General features: G+C 36.7%; 1 protein-coding gene and 1 pseudogene across 1 annotated transcript in view; both read right to left on the bottom strand.

Moving 5' to 3' along the window:
* Positions 1–2,245: 2,245 nt before the first annotated feature.
* On the bottom strand, positions 2,246–11,701 carry LOC127663485 (glutathione S-transferase P-like; annotated as a pseudogene).
* A 7,850-nt stretch (positions 11,702–19,551) lies between these two features.
* Positions 19,552–25,865, bottom strand: part of trpc3 (transient receptor potential cation channel, subfamily C, member 3) — an 80,513-nt gene continuing 74,199 nt past the window's right edge. The window contains 3 exon segments of the mRNA XM_052154516.1: positions 19,552–21,098; positions 22,752–22,827; positions 22,951–23,034. Of these exon segments, the coding sequence (XP_052010476.1) occupies positions 20,956–21,098; positions 22,752–22,827; positions 22,951–23,034 (303 nt within the window). The 3' untranslated portion in view covers positions 19,552–20,955.

The following is a 25,865-nucleotide window of genomic DNA, read 5'->3' as shown; positions in this document are numbered from 1 at the left end:
AATAGCACATCTTGTTTTATGTCTTGCACTGCTAGTGCTAATCTTAGCATTGATCTCTGAAGAGCTTGTTACCCTCACCTGGGTAACAGCTTTGAGCACAAGAGACCTGTAACTTATAAACATTCAAACTAGAGTTTGACGCTTAAGATTTTGAAGCTGTTTGGCTCATCTTCAAAACTCCAAAAGATTCATATAGGTCTTATTGGTCAAAATGTGATTTATGTGTTTATAAATCAGATACGTTCAGGGTTGCAAAACTTACCTTTGCACTATTTATTTATTTACTTACTTTGTTTATATGGGGCAGTGGTGGCTCAGTGGTTGAGGCTCAGGGTTACTGACCAGAAGGTTGGGGGTTCAAGCCCCAGCACCACCAAGATGCCACTGTTGGGCCCTTGAGCAAGGCCCTTAACTCCAGGTTGCTCCGGGGGGGATTGTCCCTGTAATAAGTGCACTGTAAGTCGCTTTGGATAAAAGCATCTGCCAAATACATAAATGTAAATGTAAATGGCACTGACACGTAGTGGCGTAGATACAGCATCACACAGAAGTTCCTTAGTGATATGATGCCATTGTAGAAATGTGCTATTTGCATTAAGCCATGATTAATTTATCCTGCAAGTGAAACCATCCAATTATGGGGTGAATCGGGATCAAACAATAATATTCTGCTGGTCTTTTGATCTTAACATCTTAACAACATGTGATGTTACACAGTGGTATGTGTATTGATTTCAATTTACAAATCGCTCCTTTTTTTCCATACTGTCCTGACAGTTTCCTTTTTTGGAATTGGGGTTGTAGCTCAATGCTGAAAGGGACTTCAAACATCACAATGTAATACATGTACATTCTTGAAAATCTCTCACTTGTCCAATGCAAAGGAATAGAGGATTGTGGAAGTGAATCGTTTATTCATTCATACCTCTAATTTGGAAAAGAACAGCTTGAGTGAAGTCACTACTGTAAAACAGAATACACATTGGTGCAAATCCGGGGTTTGCAACATACTGTATGTACCGCACAAAGGGGGGTGTCGAATCAACCCTCAAAAACTCTCAGAGAAATGTCCAGCACCTCTTCTGCCATCAGTTAGTCTTTGGGACTGTATTTGCTGTTATTTCACAAGAACTGGTCCTTCTTGTTGAGCTGCCAGAGTGTAAAAAGTGCTGTCATTATAATACACATTTTATGTTTGTTTTAGTAAACATCCATTCTTTGTATTGATTCGATTCCATAAAGGGTGTAAACATACTGTCACAATGTAATTTCTCCAAAGTTTTTAAGCACACTAGACCACAAAATTTCAGACTACAACTGCAACATTGCAAATTACATATTTAATTACATTAATGGATCAAAGATCAAGCCTTAAAGGTTTCTGTATAATGTGTATATCCATCCATCCATCTTCAACCGCTTATCCGAAGTTGGGTCGTGGGGGCAGCAGCTCCAGCAGGGGGCCCCAAACTTCCCTATCCCAAGCCACATTAACCAGCTCTGACTGGGGGACCCCGAGGCATTCCCAGGCCAGTGTGGAGATGTAATCTCTCCACCTAATCCTGGGTCTTCCCCGAGGCCTCCTCCCAGCTGGACGTGCCTGAAACACCTCCCTAGGGAGGCGGCCAGGGGGCATCCTTACCAGATGCCCAAACCACCTCAACTGACTCCTTTCGATGCAAAGGAGCAGCGGCTCTACTCCGAGCTCCTCACGGATGATAGAGCTCCTCACCCTATCTCTAAGGGAGAAGCCCGCCACCCTTCTGAGGAAGCCCATTTCATCCGATTGTACTTGCGACCTAGTTCTTTCGGTCATGATAATGTGTATAATTAGGTATAATGTTTAATATAATAATGACCTATTTATCATATTTGAATTTATCATGTACAGTATGGTTTATTTAATTCAAACATGCAACAAAAGTTATGTAAATTATCATATACATTTTTTTTTTCAAGTAAATTCAAATTATATTTGGGTGCTTAATGACTTAGGTTTTCATAAGCTGAATCATAGCTGTCACAAACTGAACTAGGACACATGCAATTCAAATAAAGACATATTAACTAAACTTAGAGTACATATTCCTACATTCTTTTTTTTTTTATGTTTTAGATCATACGTAATACATGCCTGGTTTTCAGGGACCTTGTGATGATGTGATTATGGGATGATGTTAATGAACCAGTGAATCAGTTTTCTTAACCGGTTCATTGAAATGAGTCAAACTATCCATCACTGTAGTGTTACTAAAAACACACATTTCACTTGAATAAAGAAAATGACATTTTGAGCAATATAGACAGCTTTAAGTGGCAGTAATAATCTGTATTTGCTATTTGATTTTGCATTATTATTTCATTTATTAAATACATAATGATCATTCAAATAAAATAATGCTGATTATTGATTTGGTTAATGAGTAACTTGACACATATCAATTGGCTAGAGATCATCTGGATTTTCTGGCAATTCAGATCAATGCAGTCACTGTTTTCCATTGCCATTGAGGGGTCTGTTCTTGAAGGCATCACTCTGGAGATAGGCCTTCAGGTTTGGTCTAGAACATAGTCTGTCCAGATAACTCTTCAGGATGGGAAATGAGTCAATATAGATTGGAGAAAGAACCTGATGATTTAAGAGAATCAACAGCAACATATAATCTGCCAAAGAGATCTGTGGACAAAAACAAAACAGAACTTAGTGGTGAATACCCATCTCTTCATTCAAAGAAAATGTATTTAAGAAAGTGTCTAAGCGATGGGGGGTTGGGAGCTGCACACTCCTGTTCTGAGTTTAATTTTATTTTAATTCATGAATTTAACGTTAAAAAAAAAAATTAATCACCTTTGAGCCAACCAGAAATCCTCCTTTGTTGCAGCTCAGAATGTGTTCATATCTGGCAAGGTCTTGAGGAAGTTCCTGCAGATATTTGTCTTTTCCAGACTCCTAAGAAAGATATAATCAAGGAAGTCTGTAACGTTTGGAGAGTTATCTGTTATTTCATACATCTCGATAAAGTGCAACAGCGCCCGTCCAATATCTTTCACAGGGATTTCATAATACACTTCATAAAATAGTTCTAAGGCAAGAGCCAAACCAGCTAGCTCTGATGTGAAATACACTCAAAAACTTTTAACTGTAGAAAAAAAAGTGATTTAAATCAGACAAAAAGATAAAGGTACAACACGGTGCACTTAACTTCTTTAATGAAGGAACAAACTACAATCCCATGAAGCATTGTAAATGATGTAATCACATAATTTAAAAATAAATAAAAAAAATTATTGGTTTGAAGTTGATGATTTTACGTACAAAAACAATATATTTTAGTTTTATTGCAAAAGTTAAACTACTTAAAATTGCTGACAAATGACAGCTTTGCAGATTCTTGGCATTCCAGCTGTCAGTTTGTCCAGATACTCAGGTGACATTTCACCCCACACTTCCTGTAGCACTTGACATAGATGTGACTGTCTTGTCGGGCACTTCACACACACCTTACAGTCTAACTGATCCCACAAAAGCTCAATGGGGTTAAGATCCATAACACTCTTTTCCAATTATCTGTTGTCCAAAGTCTGTGTTTCTTTGTCCACTCTAAACTTTCGTTTTTCTGTTTCAAAAGTGTCTTTTTTTTGCAATTCTTCCCATAAGGCACCCCTGAGTATTCTCTTTACTGTTGTACATGAAACTGGTGTTGAGCGGGTAGAATTCAATGAAGCTGTCAGCTGAGGACATGTGAGGCGTCTATATCTCAAACTAGAGACTCTGATGTACTTATCCTCTTGTTTAGTTGTACATCTGATCTTCCACATCTCTTTCTGTCCTTGTTAGAGCCAGTTGTCCTTTGTATCTGAAGACTGTAGTGTACACCTTTGCATGAAATCTTATGGAAATGTCATTGCATATGGCCTTCATTTATCAAAACAATGATTGACTGATGAGTTTCTAGAGAAAGCTGTTTATTTATTGCCATTTTTTACCTAAAATTGACCTTAAGACATGCCAGTCTATTGCATACTGTGGCAACTCAAAAACAAACACAAAGACAATGTTAAGCTTCATTTAATCAATACAAATATCTGTCAGCAGTGTTTGATATAATGGCAAGTGATTTTCTAGTACCAAATTAGCAATTTAGCATGATTACTCAAGGATAAGGTGTTGTAGTGATGGTTGTTTTTTACATCAGTAATGTCCTGACTATACGTTGTGATCAGCTGAATGACACTTTGGTGAATTAAAGTACCAATTTCCTTCCCAAACAGCAAAATCTGTACATTATTCCAAACTTTCGGCCGCCAGTGTATTTACAAATATATAAGTAGTTTGAAAGTGTAGAGAGAGGTCGATGCAGAGCACTATATGAGTGGGCGGTCGATACAGAGCACTTTTGGCGCACTTTGTTGGTCACGATTCTCCGATTGGTGGATCTTTCTCTTCAATCATGGATAATGTAGTTCTTCCCCATTAATTATTTAACGATTTTTTTAAATGAAGTTGAAGTAACGTGCACTGATGATTTCAACAGGAGCATATTTCATCCACTAAAATCTTGGTGCTCCCGGCAGGTCTGTCTTTAAGTTGCTAAAGTTACTTTTATATCACCACTATACGGGCCAGTTTTAAATGGCCATCAAATGTGAAAAATGCTTTTCAGCAACAGAATAGTGCAGTTATAGCATCTACCCGCATGGGCTAACTGTTGAAGCTAATCAGCTAAATTATGGATATAAAAGAGGATAAGTAATTGACCAATGAGAACAGTGGTTATGCAGCCTTTTCATACGCTATATTGTAGTGCTTTTGGGACAACATATTTTTATTACTAGTATATCATTACATATTTTTAGAGGACTAACTTACATATTCTTGGTAGATGAGCTTGATGTATTTTGTCTAAAGATCTGTCAACGATTCATCCATCATGTCAATCAAAGCAGTCTCTTTTTCATTTTCCCCAAAGACCCCTGCAGTACAGAGGTGCAAGAAAAGGTTTACATTTACCATAATATATAGTGCGTGACATAAGAATCTGGTTTACTATGGATTGCCATGAAAATATTTTTAATAGTCTATACAGGGAGACTCGCTGGAGACTTCCAACTTCTTAGAAAGAAACAAAGGAGAAAAGGAAAGCAATCACAGTTCAGGTCAAGTAAGTTCATTTCTTGTCATACCTAGTTTGTGTGCCAAATATCGTCGAATTGCATTGGCCTCGAAGAGAGTCAGGTCTCCGTCTTCCAGTTTGGGTAGCTGGCCAAAAAGCTGTTTGACCACATAAACACAGGAGAAAGAAAGCTTTGCATGTGATTTTCATGTGTGTTTTGGGGTCATTCTGTGGAAACATTGTCATTTCTCATGTGCATGTCACCAGGACTTACTACTAATAAAATTACAAGTGTACAAAACTTTAGTGACATTATTTGATAGATTTACTTTTTTTAGTGTGTAATGCTAAATAACTTTATTAGATTAGATTCAACTTTATTGTCATTGTGCAATATACAAGTACAGAGCCAATGAAATAATTAAAAAAATATATTTTATAATAAAATATTGTTTTTGCAATAGCATATGTTTTACATGACATTATTTACAATTATTCAAAATGGCAGACAACAGGCCAAACAAATCAAAAGTGTAACCGGACCTGCTTGTCCCAGTCTTAGCTGGATTTGAGCCAGCATGGGATGCGGGCATGCTAACGAGGAGGCTAAAGGCTGCTGCCTGTAGCATCAGTCGCTAGTGCGCCTCTTGAGGCCAGGGGAGTGAGGTTTACGCACACTGCACAACTATTATGTACAAGCTGGCTCCTGTTGTACTAGCACATTTATCCCTAGGTGCGTTTTGCCAAAATTTCTCAAGTACCCTACCCTCAGGGCATGATGCCAATGACAAATACAAAGTATCGTCACGACACTGCAAACTGTTAAACAGAAAACATTTCAAATGGGCAATGCACACTGTGTAGCCAGGAACATTGGATATAATTCAATTTTGTATGGCTCAAGGAATCTAAAGAGGCTAGTCCTATTTTTAGACCCAACTGCACAAATGTTACAAGCAAAAATATATAAAAAATTACAGCAGAAGAGCAGATCAATTAAGAGTCAGAATGACATAGGCAAAGAGATATGTTTTGAGGTTGGTTTTGAAATCATGTATGGTGTTGAGGTCATAGAGGGATTGTGGGATAGAGTTCCATAATGTTGGAGCAGTAGTGCTAAAAGCCCTGCCACCCAGTGATGTTAGCTTGTAACGTGGGATGAGTAGTAAATTGGAGTCAGAAGACCAGAGTGAGCAAAATGGTGTGTAGGGATGAATAAGATCTGTGATGTATGGAGGGGAAAGAGTAATGTAAAATGTAGTGAAGAGTAATTTGTACTGAATGCGGAAAGAGGTAGCCAGTGCTGTCTACGTAAAATGGGGTTATGTGAGATGATTTCTTGGAATAAGTGAGAACCCGAGAAGCAGAATTGTGAATGTATTTATTGATTGATTTGATGGGGGAACCAGAAAAGAGGGCATTACAGTAGTTGAGTCGTGAAGTGATGCAAGCATGAAAAAGACTCTGCATCTTTTATATTGAGAATGGGGCGAAGTTTGGCAATATTACGGAGGTGAAAGCAGCTTTTGTGACAGAAGAGATGTGAGGGAGGAAGGAGAGTGAAGAATCAAATATAATGCAGAGGTTTCTGACTGTAGAGGAGGGTGTTATGATTCAGACGAGGAGTGAGGATCTAAATGCATCTTTTTAATGAAAAAAAAGGTGAACCGGATAACACAAAATAACAAAATACAGGGAACAAACAAAACATCCACGAGGGGAAATAAAGTATAAACATGAGAAACATCCACGGAGGGCATGGGCAGGAACACAATCAAGGACAACCATAACAAACATTTGACGACCGACCATGAATGAACAAACAAACAGGGTTTAAATACAGAAGGGTGATGATGATTAAATTACATTCAGGTGAGAACAATGACACTGGCAGTGATGAGGGCAGGGGATTATGGGAAGTGTAGTTCAGGATGACAAGTGAGAAACACAGGGCAGACAACAGGGGATCATGACAGAGGGACTGACCAGGACACCATCGATATCAACAGACTGATCAGAGTGGCGAGATTTAATATATGTGGAACCAACTAAAAGTACTGCAGTTTTGCCAGTGTTAAAGCTGCACTATGTAAGATTTTTTTTGGTTCAAAATGAACAAATTGCCATTATTGATTAAGTACATAGATAGCTCCTGAAATAATTCAATTAGAATTACATTAGAATTTTACATTACATTACATTAGAAAATTACATTAGAATTAGAATTTTTACCTCAAATATTTTCAAAATTGGAATTAAATTCGATAACATTTTGAAATTGACGTTTTTTCCTTAATCCAAAAGTGGATGCATTGTATACATAAACCACACAGCACCATGCTATATTATTTCAAAGAACACTCCTGTCTGTTTAAAAAGAGCCTTTCATTTTCAACTAATATGCATAAAATAAATAAATAAAAAGTTTTAATCGGTCCATATTTTCAAATGTTAAGTCAAAAGTAAAATGAGGGCGTAAACGCTTCAATTTGCACACTTGAACTGATGCCACAGTATACACACAGACTCAAGCTTCATTATTACAGTGAAATACCACATTGTTTTTATTCATTACAGTTGTATGTAGGGTAGCAATATTCCCAGATAACAGTAGTTTTCAGATTAACTCTGTGTTGAAGCAGCTCAGATTGTGAGCCCAGGCCAGGGGCTTTTCAAGCAGATGGTACACAACAGAATGGAACCGAACATAAGGATCTCGAGATTGAACATCTTTCCTGACAAAGCATTTCAAAAACTCATTGCTTAATCTGAGAAATGCTTATAAGAGAGCAAGAGGTCAAGTACCTCCACCAGCTGTAAGGGGCTGTTCACAACGAATGCTTTTGCAACCATCCATTTGTTTTTCTACGTAAACAAGCGCTAGACGAATGTTGTTTTGCTATTTGTTTTTTTTTTTTTTGTTTATTCAGCTTCTTGTGCAAGGGCGCTAATTTTACATGCTGTGTCTAATTAAAAAGAACTAATCAAAAATTTAAAGCACAATTTTAGCATTCGAATGTACATTTTCTTCTGATATTTGACAAATATTCAAATTTAGATTTTTCTTTCTCCCCTTGTCTCCCCAATTAGGAATGCCCAATTCCCAATTCGCTCTTAAGTCCTTTTGGTGGCGTAGTGACTCAATCCGGGCGGTGGAGGATGAATCTCAGTTGCCTCCGCGTCTGAGACCGCCAATCCGCACATCTTATCATGTGGCTTGTTGAGCACGTTACCGTGGAGACATAGCGCATGTGGAGGCTTCACACCATTCTTCACCTGTCTTGCCCAGTTTTGCTGCCGCCTCCCGCAGCTCTGTGCATGTTTAGAGCCTTTGTACACTTCACTTTAGTAGATTAAGAAAGTTCTGGCTCAAAAGCCTACTCGTTGTTCTGGCGGCCATAGGTATCATCATTTATTTTAGGTGGGCATATGCAAAATCCTAAGAATGATAGGTAGGGCATATGGCATATGCCTGCATATGCCTTACACTACACTATTGATTTCCATCAATTTGGATAGAAAAGGGAGATTTGGAATAGGATGGTAATTTTTAAGGTCGGAAGGGTCTAGGCCAGGCTTTTTTAAAACGGGGGTGACAGCTGCAGTTTTTAGTTCTAGAGGGACAATACCAGTACTAAGAGGTCTGTTGATGAGGAGGGAGATGAACTGAAATGGCAGACAGACTATGTTTAAGCAGGGCAGTGGGGGCTGGGTCTAACTGAAGGGAGTAGAATTCGATTTCTTGATTAACTCAGTAACCGCAGGTGGGCTAGTGAGGAAATCCTGTAGTGTGTCTGGAGATACAATAGGAGGGAAACTTTTGTGTAGTGAATTCATTTTTATTTTAAAAGAAGTGAAGAAATGACTGACAGAGCTCAGCAGAATCCTAAATAACAGTCACAGGTGTGTTGGTGAGACCAGGAAGGTTCAGACTTCCCCTGTCAGTCTGCCAAGTTTCTCATCTCTTTACCATACGGTTCTATTTGTTCTGACAGATACAATAGGGGCTTGGCCCCTAATGAGAAGAAAACTTACAGATACAAAAGAAGCTTTACCCCTTCGGGGCTTGGCCCCTAGTTATAAGTAAAGCATTTTAAAATACTGTGACATGGTTAAAATAACTAAATGCTTTATCATTAATGTAAAATCTTATGCAATTCGTTTAGGTGACACTAGTGACGAATGATGCTCAGAAATTACACACTTCATCTTTAACTTAACCCTGCATTTCTTCATCTCAAAGGAGCTTGTTACTCACCTCACCAGGGTAACGGCATTGAACACAAGAGATTATCTGTAACTAACTCAGGGTAAACAAACAAAGTTTTGGCTATAGATATTAAAGCAGTTAATTTCATCTCAAATATAGTACTTTGCAAAAGGTTTAGGCACATAAGATGTTTCACAAAAGCATTTGTCTTAAGATGGTTATTATATCTTCAGCTTTAGTGTGTCAATAGGAAATATAAATGTTAGACTCCCAAACATTACTTTTGCAAATAGAAATTATTAGAATAGAACAACAGGAAGACCTGCAACAGATGTGTAACAGACCCGCACACAGTCCCCCACTGAGATTATATAAAGAGACAGAAGTAATTGAGACAGATTAAATAGACAGAAAAACTGTGGAGAATTCTCCAAGAAGCTTGAAACATCCAATCTGCCAACAACCAAGAAAAACTGAGTCCATGTGTATCTAGGAGAATTGGGGCTGTTTTAAAGACAAAGGTGCTCACACCGAATATTGATTTTTAGCTTTGAATGACATTAATAAAACTATTTTGTCTTTATTTTTGAAGACATCCTCACTATGCAACATTTTTCACAAGTGCCTAAAACTTTTGCACAGTACTGTATATGATTCAAATAGGTTGTATGGCTCAAATATGATATTTTGCAAGCCCTTGTATCTTGCTTGGAATGTCCTTTTTATTTTTAAATATTATGGTTTTAAGATTATAATCTTCAACGTTTGCCAAACCAAAATGAATTATAAACAAAGAGGTCTTATTACTAGGTCATCTAGGTCTTATTACAGCTCTCCTTTAGAGTGCCCCACGTCTGTGCGGTGACAGTGACCTCGTCCCACTCTTTACTCTGGTCAGTCAGCATCAGACGTATAGACTCTGCACGACCTGGTGAAACATAACACCAGTTACTATTCAGGGTTCCAATGGTCATGGAAAACCTGGAAATGTCAGGGAAAGTAATAATATCATGGACATTTTGAGAGTGAATATTTCATTTGCTAGTTTTCCTCTTCCCTAGAATATTTCACAAACTAGATATTGCTCTTGTGTAGAGTAAAACTTGCTTGCAAGTCTCAGTGATGCCAGATTCGTCAGTGAATCATTCTATTGAGCGAGTTCTTTTCAGTGAAATTGTCGAAATTGTTCTCAAATCAGTAAAAAAAAAATTATTATTAAAAAAAATCTGTATCCAGTAATTGCAAACACCAGGAAAGTTCATGGAAAAGTTATGGAAATTCACTGATCAAAAAGGATGGAAAGACAATTACCATTTGAGAAGGACATGGCATTACTCCCAACATTTGCATCATGGATGTCAGAAAGCAAGACAAATATTTATATTTTACATTTAAACTGATGGAGTGTTGCACTCGTAATACAAATTACTGGGTATGAGTCCCGAAGAGCATGGGAGTTAACACATGAGCTTTAAGTGTCATAGAAGAATTAGAAAATAATGTGACTGTTTCAGCATTTGCTTTTTTCATCTCACTTTTGCTTTTATGACACTGTTGAATAGGTTTTGGTTTAATGTTTAGGGCAGGGATGTCAGTTTTGTTGATTTAAAACTTGATAGATCATAAACCTTAAAAACATCATCTGTTTGTGAGAACAACTCGCTTTTACCACCACACAGTAGACATTTTCCCTCGGATCTGCCACTATATAAGATTAATTAATATGAAATTTGCCTTGAATTTTATGTTTCTCTTTAACATTTTACCATATGTTTTCCATGCTTAGCCCATAATATACCTTGCATGTGATCACAAGGGAATGTGTTTCAAATAAATATCACTATGTCATACATGTACATTCTTGATAGTCACTTGTGCAATGCAAAGGATGTCCAAAGATTCTTGCAATGAAACGTTCATTCATACCTCTTATTGGGAAATACCACAGCTTGAGTGAAGCCACTACAAATAGAAAATAAAACGTGTCACCTCTAGTATCAAACATAGCCAACTTTAGCAAATATTCAGGTTTGGCAGACTACAGGTTATTAGTGCATGCAGCTACTTACTTGTTACTTATGTTTTGCTGGCATCCAGGAGAACTTGCGAGTACTATGAAAATGGTGCCCGATCTGCCTTTAATAATTTCTGACCTAATTGTCATTGTGACTTGGCATGTTTTAACATTGTAAAGAAGGACCAATGGGATCTATACACATACTGTAAATTTGAATGCTTATATGTTATTCTTGACACAAATGGGCTGCCACCACACCTGCCATCCTTGGGACTGTATTTGCTATTATTATGTACTTGTTATTCCTGTCAAGCTCTCACAGCACAGGTGAATACAGTCATTAAAGTGCAGAGTCACCATGTTCACAGTTTAAATGATTTAGAAAACATACACTCTACAGTATATACAGTATGTTTTGTATATAGCGGCTGATTCTGTAGAGTGTGCGAAAACTATAACTGGTATATTTGACAGTATGAAATGAGGAAACACTACCTGCAGATAACCACAAAATCAAGTTCCACTCTCTGAGTTAACACCTTGAAACTTAAATTGATTACTTGTATAAAATTAGAATATATATATACTGTATATATTTTAATGCATTAATCCACACATAAATGCAGAACCGACTGCATTAATGCAATACATTTGGTTTAGTTTGCATTCGGCTTCAAAAATGTACAGTAAATTAAATGTACATTCATTGAATTGACAAATGTAACTGGCCTGATTTTTAACCACACTTGGATGATGTTTGTAAAGCCAAAATTGTGCCTTTTGTAATTTCTCTCAAAAACAGACAAATGATGAGTAAAATACAAGGACACACATAAACTCAATTCCAGTTCTCCCAAATACCAATTGCCATATTGATCTGTTAACTATATTTCCTTTAATGCATTTAAGGAACATAATTTCAAAAGGCTACAAGCTTATCCTACTCGAATGCTTGTGACATCAAATAAACAAGAACTAGAAGTAATTCAAAAGTAATCCAAAACCAATCAGATTAGATTATTTTAAAAGTGTAATTAACTGAACATTTTATTTAATCAACTATAATTTGTATAATGTAATTTGTAATTAGTACCAGATTACAATTCAGAATAATCTACCCAGCACTGTATACAGCAGGGGTGCCCACACTTTTTTGTGTGATGATCTACTTTTAAATGACCAACTCAATAAGATCTACCAACTAAAAAAAAACACAGTTTCATTTCAAATAAGAAAATGCTTGTTGGCACTACTGCATGTCCCTAAATGGAATTCATCATCTAATTAATAAAAACATATATAATAATGTTCAATGTTATATCATTCAGTTTTAAAACTAAACCCAAAACACCTACAGCACAATATAAACAATAGCCAGGGCATTTACCTTATTCTGATAACAAGTAAATATTGACCAGGCGCGGTTTTGTTTATTCAGTTGCCATGACAACTAGATTTGCGCATACACGCCTTCCAAGGATTTATGAGAACAGAGCGCGAAATTGTGATGCTACTGCCGGATTAGGCAAAACTGTCTGATTCCATTCAGTTTTGCCTAATCCGGGCAGTAGTATCGCAATTTCGCGCTATGTTTATGTTTTGTACTCCTCAATTCAAGTCAGACAGAAACTAAAAGAAGGAAATACATTATATTTATTTTTATTCAAATTTAACGAAAGTACATTTACATTTTGTGCGATCTACCAGCATTGCCTTTGCGATTGACTGGTAGATCACGATCGACGTATTGGGCACCCCTGGTATACAGTATACAGTATATATATATATATATATATATATATATATATATATATATATATATATATATATATATATATATATACTGTACATCAATTTGTTTATTAAATATTAATGACTAATCATTTCTAGAAATTTGTAATCAGATTACTGAGTAATCACATTACACATACCAATTTTTTTATATATATTTTCTCCGCTTTTCTCCCCGATTTGGAATGCTCAGTTTCCAAAGTCCTCGTGTTGGCGTAGTGACTCACCTCAATCTGGGTGGCGGAGGACGAATCTCAGTTGCGTTCGCATCTGAGACTGTCAATCCGCACATTTTATCACATTTTAACCACGCGCCCCACCGAGAGTGAGAACCACATTATACCGACCACGAGGCGGTTACCCCATGTGACTCTACCCTCCCTAGTAACCGGGCCAATTTGGTTGCTTAGGAGACCTGGCTGGAGTCACTCAGCACACCCTGGATTCAAACTTGCGACTCCAGGTGTGATAGTCAGTGTCAATACTAGCCAAGCTTCCCAGACCCCTCCAATTGTGGTTTTTTTTATACTTTTAAGTTACTTTCTAAAATACTTTTGCTCAATGAATTGAAAATAATTTCAATATTTCTGCATTGTTCATTGTTGCAAGCAAGACATACACTCAACTACATGTTTCTCCCTTACATTGATTCGTTATGGGGCGCACGGCCTTCAGATGTCACAGAAACACAAACATACCTATAAACACAATTCATGTTTTACATTCTACATAAATAATACTTTGTAAGAAATATGTGTAACCCAAGTAATGGGATTGAAAGTAACTAAATTGATTGAAAATGGATTAGTTACAAATTACTTTGTTATTAGATTACACCCAACACTGTGTAAAATGCATTCAATTGTGCATACATCTCAGCAGTTATTAAGTTGTATTATAAATGTGTGTGTGTGTGTAGTATATCTGGCTTTTGGCATTGAATAACCTAAATCGGTTGACCGCTTAACATAAATCACAACTAAAAATGGATCAATGGCAAGTCCTGACAATATTTTATCATAAAAAAAACCATAATGATATAGAGGGTGTGTGCCAGGGCGAAGGGCAGAGCTGGGTCGTGATTCTTATCAGGCTAATCAAGCCTCCAAGAGTGATAAGGCTGACTGCGCAGGGTGGTGTGAGAGAGAAAGCACGTTTACGGGCATCTGCCCCGTGTGTGTGTGTGTGTTTGTGTGTTTTTTTTTATTTAATTAAATGTTGTTTATATTGTCAAGCAGGTTCTTGCCTCCTCCTTTATGTAATGAATATATCAAGGGTTGGTTTAGGCCCACAACACTAGTTTTATTCGTATTAATTTTCTCATATTGTTTACTAAAAAATATGCTTTGTCATGATGACAATAAATGTGTTTGGAGCTGAGGCAACCACAGAGTTAAATTCAGGACACAACCAAACATTCCAACCAAGACAAACAAGGAAATGTATTTTCTTTCTTTTTCAACTGTCATTGTACAACATCACAAATGTGTTGCAGAACGTATGCTTTAATTACTGAGATCAGTGTTATAATGTTACAGTTCTTGTTTAACACCATCTTTGTTTGTATTCTTGTAAATATATATATATATATAGTAGCCTAATAGGAGAGGGTACCAGAGCTAATTGTCACACTTTTTACTTAAAATGTTCCAGTTGGGAAAAGCCCATTTAAAACTGTCCAACAATTGCATATAAATATATAATGAACACTGCATGAAAGGAAAACAATGTAAACCAAGAACAGTAACATTATAGCTTGGGTATTGAATGTTGTTTTGGTCATCTGAACTTTCTGCTGTGTGACAGTGACAATAGACATGAAAAAAAATGAATAAAAGACAAAACACTATAGATATTTCAATGGTTGGTTGTCTCGTGAAATATATAGGCTTTACATTATGCATACAAATAGAATGTCCACAAGTGTAGATGTTGTGAAGGTTGAGTTGTAGCTAGTTAATAAATATTTTTTTTAGTGTTTTTAAATCTGGTGATTTTGTTGTGTAGTTCTCATTGAAAATGATACTACTAGGATCCTTTTCAAAGACAAAAGTACACATGACAGAAGTGGGATTCGAACCCACGCCTCCAGAGGAGGCTGCTCGGCCTTCCTAACTGAAGAAGAGTCATAAAAATGAGTGGCACGCAATTTCAGTGAGAACTGTTGAAATGACTACATGGGCTAAAACATGGGTGGGGAACGCCAGGCCTCAGGGCCGTATAAGACCCACGAGACCATTTTACCAAGGCCTTTTGAGAAATAATTTGAAAAGCAAAAAAATGGCCTTGACTTTTAACCTGAAAAAAAAAAAAAAAAATATATATATATATATATATATATATATATATATATATATATATATATATATATATATATATATATAAAATCAGTTCAAATAATGTTTAAAAATACCTTTTAATGATAACAACAACACAAAATATTGTATAATAGACAGTATAATATGGCCCGTTAATAATTTCGTAAATACTCAAATGGCCCTTAATGGAAAACATTTATCCACCCCGGGCTAAATGCTGTCTGCTTTGTGTGAAGCCAGGAACAGCAAACACTCACTGGGAGTCATTTCATAATAAAAGTTTTTTTTGTTTCACTCGTAAGCACGTTTTTGGGTGCGTTCCATTCCGAAGGAATCATCCCTATGTCCTAATCTCTTCAGAGGGGTTTGCCCTCCAGAGTGAGAGCTACAGAGGGTTGAAGGGTGTAGGGCTCAAAAATGTCAGTCATTCGGAATGAACTTCACCTGTATCAAATCAGAAATATTTACACATGATTTTGCCTTACTATTAACTATTATCAGAATGCAAACTGAAAATAAATCCTTTAAAACGTTTGGACTTTATGAAGAATAAGCTCCATATTTAAAATGTTGTTTTATAAAAATATTTTTTTTTAAAAAATGGAACCGGTATAGAAATGTACAATATTTGTTAAATTATTAAATAAATAAAATGGCACTGTATATGCCACCTACAGAAACACCCGTTATGAAGGGCCCTTCGAAAGGAGCTATTTATGAGCCCTTGGTTTGGAAGGACCCTTCAACATTGCGGCTACGATCATTCCCCCATTCGGAGGTGGATTCATCCCGTTTAGAACGCAGGGTTTGTGATCTTGGCAACAGAGCACAACAGTTTGTTCCGTAAGTAAAAATCCCTTTCATGTTTTCCATAGAATTGATTTTTAACAAATAACCTATTCAACTTTACAGATAGACCCAGGGGTGGATTATATGAGCAATTGGGCAAGTGCCCAGGGACACCACGACTCCAGGGGACACCAACTCAGAGCTGGCTAAAATAGAAATAGAATTTGTAACCCATTTGCACATGTGCGATAAGTTTTGTTTATAGTGCTTGGAAAATCCACAACTGATGTCTATTAACAGCGTTGCAAAAAGAACATGTAAAATGAGTCTGATGTGTACTTTGCCATCTCAATATCTTGAGCGATCAAACTTTAGAGCATGGCCATGGATGCATTTTCAGAGTTGAGGTAATGTTGCCTCTGTAGGCTATTCATAGTGGTTTTAAAGTGGTCTATATACAATGAATTCAGTACAAATAATATGTATTAACGGTTATATTTATGATATTAGTGTTTATTACAAAGCAGGAAATTGAGAAAATCATATTTTTTGGTGTGTTTGAGTTTTAGAAATATTTCTAATAAACCTTAACATTCATATTAATAGTAATAAAGTTATGTCATTATATCGAAATGTGTAATAGGTGAAAAGGATTTGATTTTTGATTAGATTTGTCAAAGCTTGCAAAGTTTATGGTATTGAATCTCTGAAAGAAATCATGTAGTATTTATAACTTAGGCTGGACATTCTCAAGTCGTTCCAAACCCATATGACTTTCTTACTTATGCAGAACACAAAAATAGATGTTTTAGTGAATACCACAGCCCGTTTCTCTCTTTGAAGCTTAAAAAAAGACACAAAAGTGTCATACCAGTTATCTATGTGACTCAACGTCTTAGCTCAAGACTTCTGAAGGCATACAATAGTTTAGGTTTTGGAGAAAGTAGGTTCATAAGCGCTATTAGAGAAACTTATTCACAGTGGCATAGTGATATGATTTTGAGGGCTAAATGTTCTTGCTGTCTGGGATCAGTCTGAAATACACAAAACAGCACAGATGTAAATCTGTAATGCATAACCATACTTATTTTAAAGGAATCGACACTTTAGCAATCAGTGCATGTATTTTACTCTTCCTCGATGTTTTGGCTAATCTGGATGATGGATAAGAATCACTTTGGTCAAGGGTGAGTGCCCTTTATTCATTTTTCAAATCAGAAGAGTTAGGATGTTTCAGCACTGAACGTGGTGACCTCATTGTGATGTGCACATGAGAAATACATTTTGACAACTGTTTTCTGAAATATAGTTTTTTATTTATAAAACAGATTAAAAATGTAAACTCAATAGTTTACTAAAAAAACTACAGCAATATTCTTATAATTAGTTTTAATTACATTTCAAAGGCTTATCTCTAAAATCGTTTAATTGGTAATTATATTAACAATGCATAGCTTAAACATCTAATGAAATATAAATAAAAACACAAGCAAAACAAAAGTTCACAAAGACATCGGAATTGCACATATTTTAACACACATATTTAGTTGTTTGATTAGTCCTGCCAGAGCAAGTCTGTGACACTACATATAGATTGGCCTACTGTTGCAGATATACAGTGTCTCTAATGAAATATACCATCTGTCGATTTTCATATAATTTGCCAAGAAGAACTTGGAGAATGCAGTTGCATTTTACAAAATCAAATAGCGCCCTCTATGGACCAAAATTAACCACAAATGGCCACAAAACAATTCTTCCGACTGACCAGTCCAATGGCTTTCTTTCTCAGCGTTCATGTTTAGGCAGCTCAGCAGTACTGATTGAGTTTGTTATCTGCGTTTAAAGAGTATAAAGATATTTTCAATATTATTATCTGTATGAGCTAATATCATTATTTTATGCATTCAACTGGACACCAGTGAAATAACAACACAAAACAAACTAAATACATCTCAAAGGAATAGTTACTAATTAAACTAACCAACACACATCAGGGATGTCAAACTCAATTTCAGCCAGGGCCACTTTAGCGGTATGTATGCCCTCAAAGGGCCGGTTGAAATGTGGGACTGGCACGTCATTTGGTAGCACCAATGCAATTACCAGTAATATAGCATATTTTGTGTAATTAAATTCACATTTGACAGCAAGCACTGATTTTGAATTTGGGATGCAGATATAAATGATGATATTAACAGTAGCATCTGTGAAAAAATTAACACCTAATTTATCAAGGCTTCAACTGAAATACTCATTGCGACCAATTTGGGTCTCCTTTACAGATTTCTTTCATCAGGCTCCTACTTATTAGTCATCTCTTGGAATTTATGAAGGCAAACAAAACCAGTTACATTTGCCTACAATCAGAGAGCATTAAAGGGGAATAGATTTTACACAGAAGAAAAACTGACTGCTTGGACCATAATAATTATGAAAATGCATAATGTTTCTTCTATCGTGTCTATAGTTTTACATTTTTTTATTTGTAATAAGACCATGGTGATCGTATGTATCCCATGCAAAAACATTGCATGGCTTTTTATTACCATGGGTAATGACTGTGGCATTTTTGTAGTCTAAATACCACAGTTACTCCATAAATAAGGTTACGATGACAGGGGAATGCTCATTAATATTCACGAGAAATGTGCTAACTGATTGGGCAGTGACACATTCTGTTCATCTGCCATCCTATGTTTCTGAATTTAGCTCACGGGCCACATGATACAAGGTGGCGGGCCGGATTTGGCCCGCGTGCCTTGAGTTTGACACCTGTATCTTAAAGGGATAGTTCACACAAAAAATTAAAATCCTCTCATCATTTACTCACCATCATACCATCTCAGATGTGGATAACTTACATTCTTCTGCAAAACAGAAAGATTTTTAAAAGAATATTTCAGCTCTGTAGGTCCATACAATGCAAGTGAATGGTGACCAGAACTTTGAAGGTCCAAAAGGCAGCATAAAAGTATAAGACTCAAGTGGTTAAATCCATTTCTTCTGAAGTGATATGATAGGTGTAGATGAGAATCAGGTCAATATTGAAGTCCTTTTTTAACTGTAAATCTAAACTTTCACTTTTAGCCACCTACTGGTTGGGGCTGGCCAAAGGTGGAGATTGATAGTAAAAAAGGACTTACAGGAAAATATGAATCAGTTCCTACACCTATCAAATTGCTTCTGTAGATATGGATTTAACCACTGGAGTTGTATGGATTACGTTTATGTTTCCTCTATGTCATTTTTGGACCTTCTGAGTTCTGGTCACCATTCACTTTCATTGTATGGACCTACAGAACGGATATACTCTTCTAAAAATCTTCATTTGTGTTCTGCAGATGATAGAACGTCATAAACATCTTGGATGGCATGAGGATGAGTAAATGGTGAGAGAATTTGTATTTTTGGGTGAACTATCCATTTCTATAATAGTTCACTCAAAGATTGTTTTGGCTATTTTTATGGCGATTTTATTGTTGTTGTTTTTGAGCTTGATAGAATAAATCACTTGACTGAACATACTTTTACTGTATGTATAAAAGCAGGTCAGACAGCCTCTGTTTAATTTCGATGGAAGAAAAAAATCAGTTATGGAACAACATGAGCATAAGTAAATGATGACAGAACTTACATTTTTGGGTGAACAAACCTTGTTAAGTAATATTTTGTTCACAAATGATGCATGTTAATGAAATAAAGACAATAAACATGGCCAATTGAGTCTAGGGGAAAAAAAAAAGTTCAAGTTCAAGACAACGGACATATGAACAGATTTTAAAACTGCATAGATTTGTGCTAGAAGCTCTGAGATGTTTTGTATATTAAAGAGGTTGGCAAGGAATGGCGAAGGATCTGTCAGGAATGGATATAGGGAGGATGCACAGGAAGGAAATCCATGCCTAGGTTTTTTTTTTTGGTGATCAGATGAGAGATAATGTACATTATGCTCACTGAATTACTCCTATTGGATAAAAAACACATTGAGCACTTTTACCGCTATTTGCAAGAAACAACACCTGTTCATAAATAAAATAAATAAGGAGAAACTAATATAACACAGCTCAACAAATAGACGAATATATTACATTTATATAATGGATATATTTATATATTTATAAATAAATACATAAGAATATATATTTATTTAAAATAAGGTTTAACTACATCTAAAATGTCTTGTTTCTTAAACAATGAATGTGCTGTCATGTGTTTAATAACTGAATGGACTAGTTGTATGTTCGTGGCTTAGAATGCGCTGTATTAAATATTTACAAAAACGGTTTAATTTTCCATTATGTAGCTTTGCTAATTTACACATTAAAACATGTAAGCGACAAGAATCCAGTTCAGTTCCACTACAGCTCAACGTTGGCAAGTCAGTTCTGTGTAATGACGAGACTATGATGATAAGCATTTCATTGTCAAGAAAGAATATATGATCCAGGATGTGGGTGGAGCCAGCGACGCTCTACTCCCGCCACAAACTCACAGCATTGGTGGAGCCAGAGGATGACATGTCGACACACTCAACAAACAGAACAATGTTTAGAAATCGCTACACAGCCACAGTGTTATACGTTTCTGGAAGTCATTATGCGAATGGCTTACTTGCAAAATTCTAGTCTCTGCGCATTTATATGGAATAGGAGGAAGTATTTTAACATGTTGAAATAGCACACATCACCATTAATTAGCATGAGAAGGCTGGAATCAGTGTGTAAAGACAGGCCGTGTGCTGAGTTTATCACTGAGTTTCTGTATGAGGAGAGAGAGCTCTTCTGTGGCCTGGGATTTTTCTTCCAGGAGTTCATATCGCAGACTGGATATATCCTGCTTTATCTCCTTCAGCTCACCTGTAAAACATGAGTTATATCTATGAAAATAGCTTCACGTCATATCAACAACCATCCATTAATTGACCCTTCGCTAAGCCCCGCCTTAAAAGCGATTCTGACCAATCCTGTCTTAGCAACTGTTGCCCTGCTAGCATTACTCTGACACACGTTTGCTATTTTCCAATAACAGACTATGGAAGTAACGTGTGTTTGAGCACTTTTAAGCGGGATTTTATCAAAATGATTTAAATAATTTGTAAAATGTTGTTGCCGGGTTATTTGTAGTAGTGACACGAGTTACCCAGAGAGAATACCTGCAGTGTTTTTTATTCTCCCCTTTTCTCCCCAACGTGGAATGCCCAATTCCCAGTGTGCTCTAAGTCCTCGTGGTGGCGTAGTGACTCGCCTCTATCCAGTTGGCATAGGACGAATCTCAGTTGCCTCCGCATCTGAGACCGTCAATCCACGATAATTTCACGTGACTTGTTGAGTTTGTGTGGAGGCTTCACACTATGCTCCGCCGCATCCACGCAGAACTCACCATGCGAGAGCGAGAACCACATTATAGTTAGACCACAAGAAGGTTAACCCAACGTGACTCTACCCTCCCTAGCAACCGGGCCAATTGGTTGCTTAGGAGGCCTGGCTGGAGTCACTCAACACGCCCTGGATTCCAACTTGCAACTCCATCAGCATCTTTACTCGCTGAGCCACCCAGGCCCCCTTCGTTCTTTTTTTTATCTTCAAAAGTTCAAAAATTCAGATAAATTGGCATTACAATGTCACTCTTCATACCAGCCCACGTAAAAATATTATCATTCCGTTTCTGAGAAACCAAAAACAGCGTTGTTCACGGCAATCTCCCATTCATTCCAGTGGGGAGTTCTGCAGAGGTTGTCAGAGTGAGCGACCGTAACAAAGTGGGGCGGAGCTTAGCAAAGGGACAATTCCTCTGATTTAAATCTCAAGAGCCTTAAGGAAACTATTAATCAAGTATATGTAAATATCAGTATAAATTCTTGGTTTATTTCAAATCTGACATGATGACAAAAGAACCAACTCATAAGAGTCATTTGTTCAGAAATTAGATGTATGTTTCACATTGTAGATTCAAACCACCGACTCATAAGAGTCATTGGTTTAGGAATCGTACACTGGTCTTGCTATATGTTTCACACTGTAAAGTAAAAAAAAAAACAGAGTCATTCATTGGGAATCATACAGTACACTGGTCTTGCTGTATATTTCTGGCTGTTGATTTAGTAGCAGTGCTGCAGTCCTGCTGAGTGTAAGACAGGAAACACTGACAGACTATTTGAACACCATATTCCATCTGCATCAGCAGAAGAATACACGTTCCAGAACCATTAATGCATCCAAAAGTAATCAGTCTGTTTGGTTCCAACCCTAAATATAATTATAATGACAGTAAGCAAAATCTAAAAACCATCATTGAGAATAATTGAATTAAAATTAAAATAATGTTCAAAATGGTTTGAAACACGGGTGTGAGATTCACTCTAATATAAACATATATAGATCTTAAGTAGCATCATGACATCATTATCATATGATTACATTATCTATTATACAGCCCTTTCTTTAAACAATCTGTCTTAAGCAGTGGCAGCCGTGAGAAATCTCATGAATGTCACTCTAAACAAACTTCACCTTCATTCACTTCATCATTCTCTTTGTCCACTTGTGCTTTCAGAACGTAGCGTTTGATGAGACGTTTCATAATTTGCTGTTAGCAGGGAAAACACATTCACACAAAAGACAGATCAGAGAAACTGATAAGGTTGACATTTGCAGTGACGATTCATCATGAGAGAGAGAGAGAGAGAGAGAGAGAGAGAGGTGGTCTTGCCTGATAGCGTGTTGGTTGATTTAGGATGCTGTTGAAGCTGTGAGATTCTGTGATCCTCATACTGGTCTGAGTGAAGAGATTCAGCTGCAAGAATCCACAAATATTCATTATTGATAAATATTCATAAATCTATACATCATTGAAAATCTCAGAGCTTTCTACAATTGGTTGGGGTTGTCTCAATACCAAAATTTCAGTAGTTTTATAGGGCAAATTGTAAATGTAATTTAATACCCTTGATAATGTAATCACAATTTCGATTATCACATTAAAATACTTATGATGTGCGAGGCAAATGCAAGTCATGTTCTCTATATTGACTCCACTTCCAGAAACAAGCTGAGAACAGTGTTTTTAATTACTTCATTGCTATTAAAGTCAGCCAAAATCAAGACTCCAGTTGTTCAATCCATAACTTCTGAAGCAATATGATAGGTGTGGGTGAGAAACAGATCACTTTCACATTCTTCTTCTTGTGTTTTTGGTGATTCACATTCTTCAAGCATACCTCCCCCTACTGGGCAAGGAGAAGCATTTCTAGCCAAATATAAAAAATAAAATGAATTACATATTGATCTGTTTCTCACCCACATCTATCAGATCACTTCTGAAGATATGTATTAAAACACTAGAGTCAGATGGATTACTTTTATGATGCTTTTATGTGCTTTTTGGGGTATCGCATTTTTGGCACCCCTTCACTTGCATATGGACCAACAGAAATATTCTTCTAAAAATCATCATTTGTGTTCTGCAGATGACAGTCATACACATCTGGGATGGCAAGAGTGTGAGTAAATGATGAGAGAATTTTCATGTTTAGTTGAACTATCCCTTTAAAGGGGTCATGTCATGAAAAATCTAATTTATTACAGATAAGAGGTCTTTCTACTATAAAAACCTACTGTAAATGTCAGAACTCAAAACTTAATCCCCAATGCAATAAAGCATTTAATGAGACCAAGCTGCCAAAAAGCCTTGTTTTCTACTAACATAATATTGTGATGTCACAAATGGTACTCATTAATTCATGACCACCTCTACAGCAACAATATCAACACCTACTTTACATCATCACACCCTTGGCCCCGCCCACTGGGGCTCAGTTTGTAAACACAGAGACAGAGAGAGCAGGACAAACAGTGTGGCTTAGTGTAGTCGGACTATTACTGAACACCAAATGGGACCCATCTTGACTATTTTGGATTATTTTTGGACTACATAGATGTCGTTGACTGTTGTCTCTGGCAATGCTTTTAAAAGACGCAGTTCTTTTAACTCAGTTTTAAGCCATTCGGTTACATTCAGCTGCTGCCACTTGTTGTTGTGTGCACAAGCTGCTTAACATACTGTTCTTCCGCCTATCTGCTCTATTTTTTATAGTTGGTGTTTTTAAAAATACACTAAATGGACGACTTTAACAATTTTGATGCATTTCTGATGATGTGCACCAACAATCCATTCATGAACATTTTGAAATGTCATGGTGCTAAAACCAGGCACATCAGTTGACGCGATTCAATGCAACGACTTGAGGCTGTCTACACCAGGAATGTTGAGATGAACTTTATAAAATGTTTGTTTGTGTTATTGTTGATAGTAGTAGCGGGAACGGGAGATCTGTTTACTGTTCACTGCATCGGACGTTTCTAGGGTAGGCAGCAACATTGATAATAATGGGTTCTACTGCTTTTGACGTGACTCACCTCTCATGTCCAGTGGTGCTTGAGATGAACCGTTTAATATATTTGGATGCAATGTGTTGCATCGTGTTGTGTGTATACCCTGAAATGTAGTTTTACAATATTGTGGGGTTGTTCATTCTCTTACAAATGAATTTCAAATATGGCTGAATTTGAGGGACTGCACAATGTGAGCCAATCAGAACAGTGGGCATTAATGTTGACGTTTAAAGGATGAGCTGACGCAAAAATCATGCGTTTAGACAGAGGGCCAGAGACAGGGTGGGAAGAAAAAACCCCAGAAGACAGGGATTTGGTGAGAGAGAAAAAAAACTTCACCCACATTATCAGTGGACCTTAGGGAAGATAATAAAACTATAGAAAAGAAGAGCATTTCATGACCCCTTTAAATTGTTACTGTATATTCAAATAGGATTGATCTAGTATTGTCACGCCATTACACGTCTGTGATTGTTTACAATAGGCAAACAGTAATAGGCTGGAGAATTATGTTGGAATTTGTGGAGTGGCATTAGCATGGTTTAGGTCATATTTAGCAGACCGCTACCACTTTGTCTATTTAAATGAGGAATTGTCAAACCAAACAAAAGTAAAGTATGGAGTGCCACAGGGATCAGTTTTAGGGCCTCTGCTTTTCTCCATGTATATGCTTCCCCTGGAAGATATTATCAGGAATCATGGAATAAGTTTCCACTGCTATGCTGACGATACACAACTTTATATTTCTTCAAAACCTGATGAGATTTCACAATTCTCAAAATTAGCAGAGTGTATCAATGAAATAAAAGATTGGATGGCCAGAAATTTCCTTCTACTCAATTCTGACAAAACAGAGGTTCTAATTATTGGACCAAAAACTCTAAAAATAAGCAACTAAAATATAATTTGACTCTAGATGGATATACTGTTACATCATCTTCAACAGCAAAGAACTTAGGTGTTATATTTGATACCAATCTGTCCTTTGAAAATCAAATTACAAATGTTTGTAGAACAGCATTCTTCCACCTAAGAAATATTGCTAAATTAAGGCATATGCTCTCGGTTGCTGATGCCAAAAAACGAATTCATGCGTTCATGACCTCAAGACTAGATTATTGTAATGCATTACTGGGAGGATGTCCAGCAAGATCAATAAATAAACTTCAATTGGTTCAAAATGCAGCAGCCAGAGTGCTGACGAGAACCAAGAAATATGATCATATTAGCCCC

Source organism: Xyrauchen texanus, chromosome 23, assembly GCF_025860055.1.
Source record: "Xyrauchen texanus isolate HMW12.3.18 chromosome 23, RBS_HiC_50CHRs, whole genome shotgun sequence".
Classification (NCBI taxonomy): Eukaryota; Metazoa; Chordata; class Actinopteri; order Cypriniformes; family Catostomidae; genus Xyrauchen; species Xyrauchen texanus.
The sequence above is the reverse complement of the archived record's forward strand: the minus strand, read 5'-3'. Positions and strand labels throughout refer to the sequence as shown.